The sequence below is a fragment of the Octodon degus genome, unplaced genomic scaffold (genome assembly GCF_000260255.1).
Source record: "Octodon degus isolate 3935 unplaced genomic scaffold, OctDeg1.0 scaffold00037, whole genome shotgun sequence".
Classification (NCBI taxonomy): Eukaryota; Metazoa; Chordata; class Mammalia; order Rodentia; family Octodontidae; genus Octodon; species Octodon degus.
The window spans coordinates 12411126-12411937 of record NW_004524613.1 but is presented as its reverse complement, the minus strand read 5'-3'; the positions used below and the strand labels follow the sequence as shown (position 1 = coordinate 12411937).

Below are 812 nucleotides of genomic sequence, written 5' to 3'. Positions count from 1 at the left end.
GCTACATCCCCAGCCCACAGCTGACTTTATCTATCTATCTATCTATCTATCTATCTATCTATCTATCTATCATCTATCTGTCTATCTATCTATCTATCTATCTATCTATCTATCTATCTATCTATCTATTTGCTGCTCTAGTCAAGGGAGGGAAACTTTATTCAGGCCCTGAGGCTGTAGGCACTGAGCAAGTGGTGCCCATCTGGACAAGGGGCTGACTGAGCTTTACTTGACCTTCTGCTTGGGGTGCAGGTTGTTGGTGTGGCCACACTTCTCGTGGCAGTTGACAACACAGGGGAGCAGGCGGGCATAGCACTTGCGGCAGATCGTCTTGTTCCAGTTGTACTTCTGGGCGAGCTGGCGCAGGGACGGCTCGGTGAACCCACCTGGATGGCGAAGCACCGGGTGCAGGGTGGACTCTTTTTGGATGTTGTAGTCAGAGAGAGTCCGACTGTCCTCCAATTGTTTGCTGGCAAATATCAGGCACTGCCAATCAGGTGGGATGCCCTCCTTGTCTTGGATTTTGGTTTTGACATTCTCGATGGTGTCAATGGGCTCGACCTCGATGATGGTCTTGCCCTTCCGGGTCTTCACAAAAATCTGCATCTCTGTGTCTGCAGCTCAGCAGCCTCACTGAAGAGAAAGAGGGCACCACAGCTGACTTGAGATGGCAGACAACTGGTGAAAGTCACCAAATACTAAATCCTGATTACAAAAGTTGGAAAATCCTATCATTGGCACCAAACCGTGTGTGTGTGTGTGTGTGTCAATGGAGAAAATCAACCATCCCTTATTTTTCACTTAGTAAGGCA

At 48.4% G+C, this 812-nt stretch overlaps 1 protein-coding gene across 1 annotated transcript; it reads right to left on the bottom strand.

The window, feature by feature from the left end:
- Window positions 1–225: 225 nt before the first annotated feature.
- LOC101565474 (ubiquitin-like) lies at window positions 226–606 on the bottom strand. The gene has a single exon (XM_012514705.1). The coding sequence runs from the start codon at window positions 604–606 to the stop codon at window positions 226–228; it is 381 nt and encodes a 126-aa protein (XP_012370159.1).
- Between the last annotated feature and the right edge of the window lie 206 nt (window positions 607–812).

Bases quoted from the DNA above. Each gene is read 5' to 3' on its own strand.
- LOC101565474 (XM_012514705.1), bottom strand. From the start codon at position 606: ATGCAGATTTTTGTGAAGACCCGGAAGGGCAAGACCATCATCGAGGTC.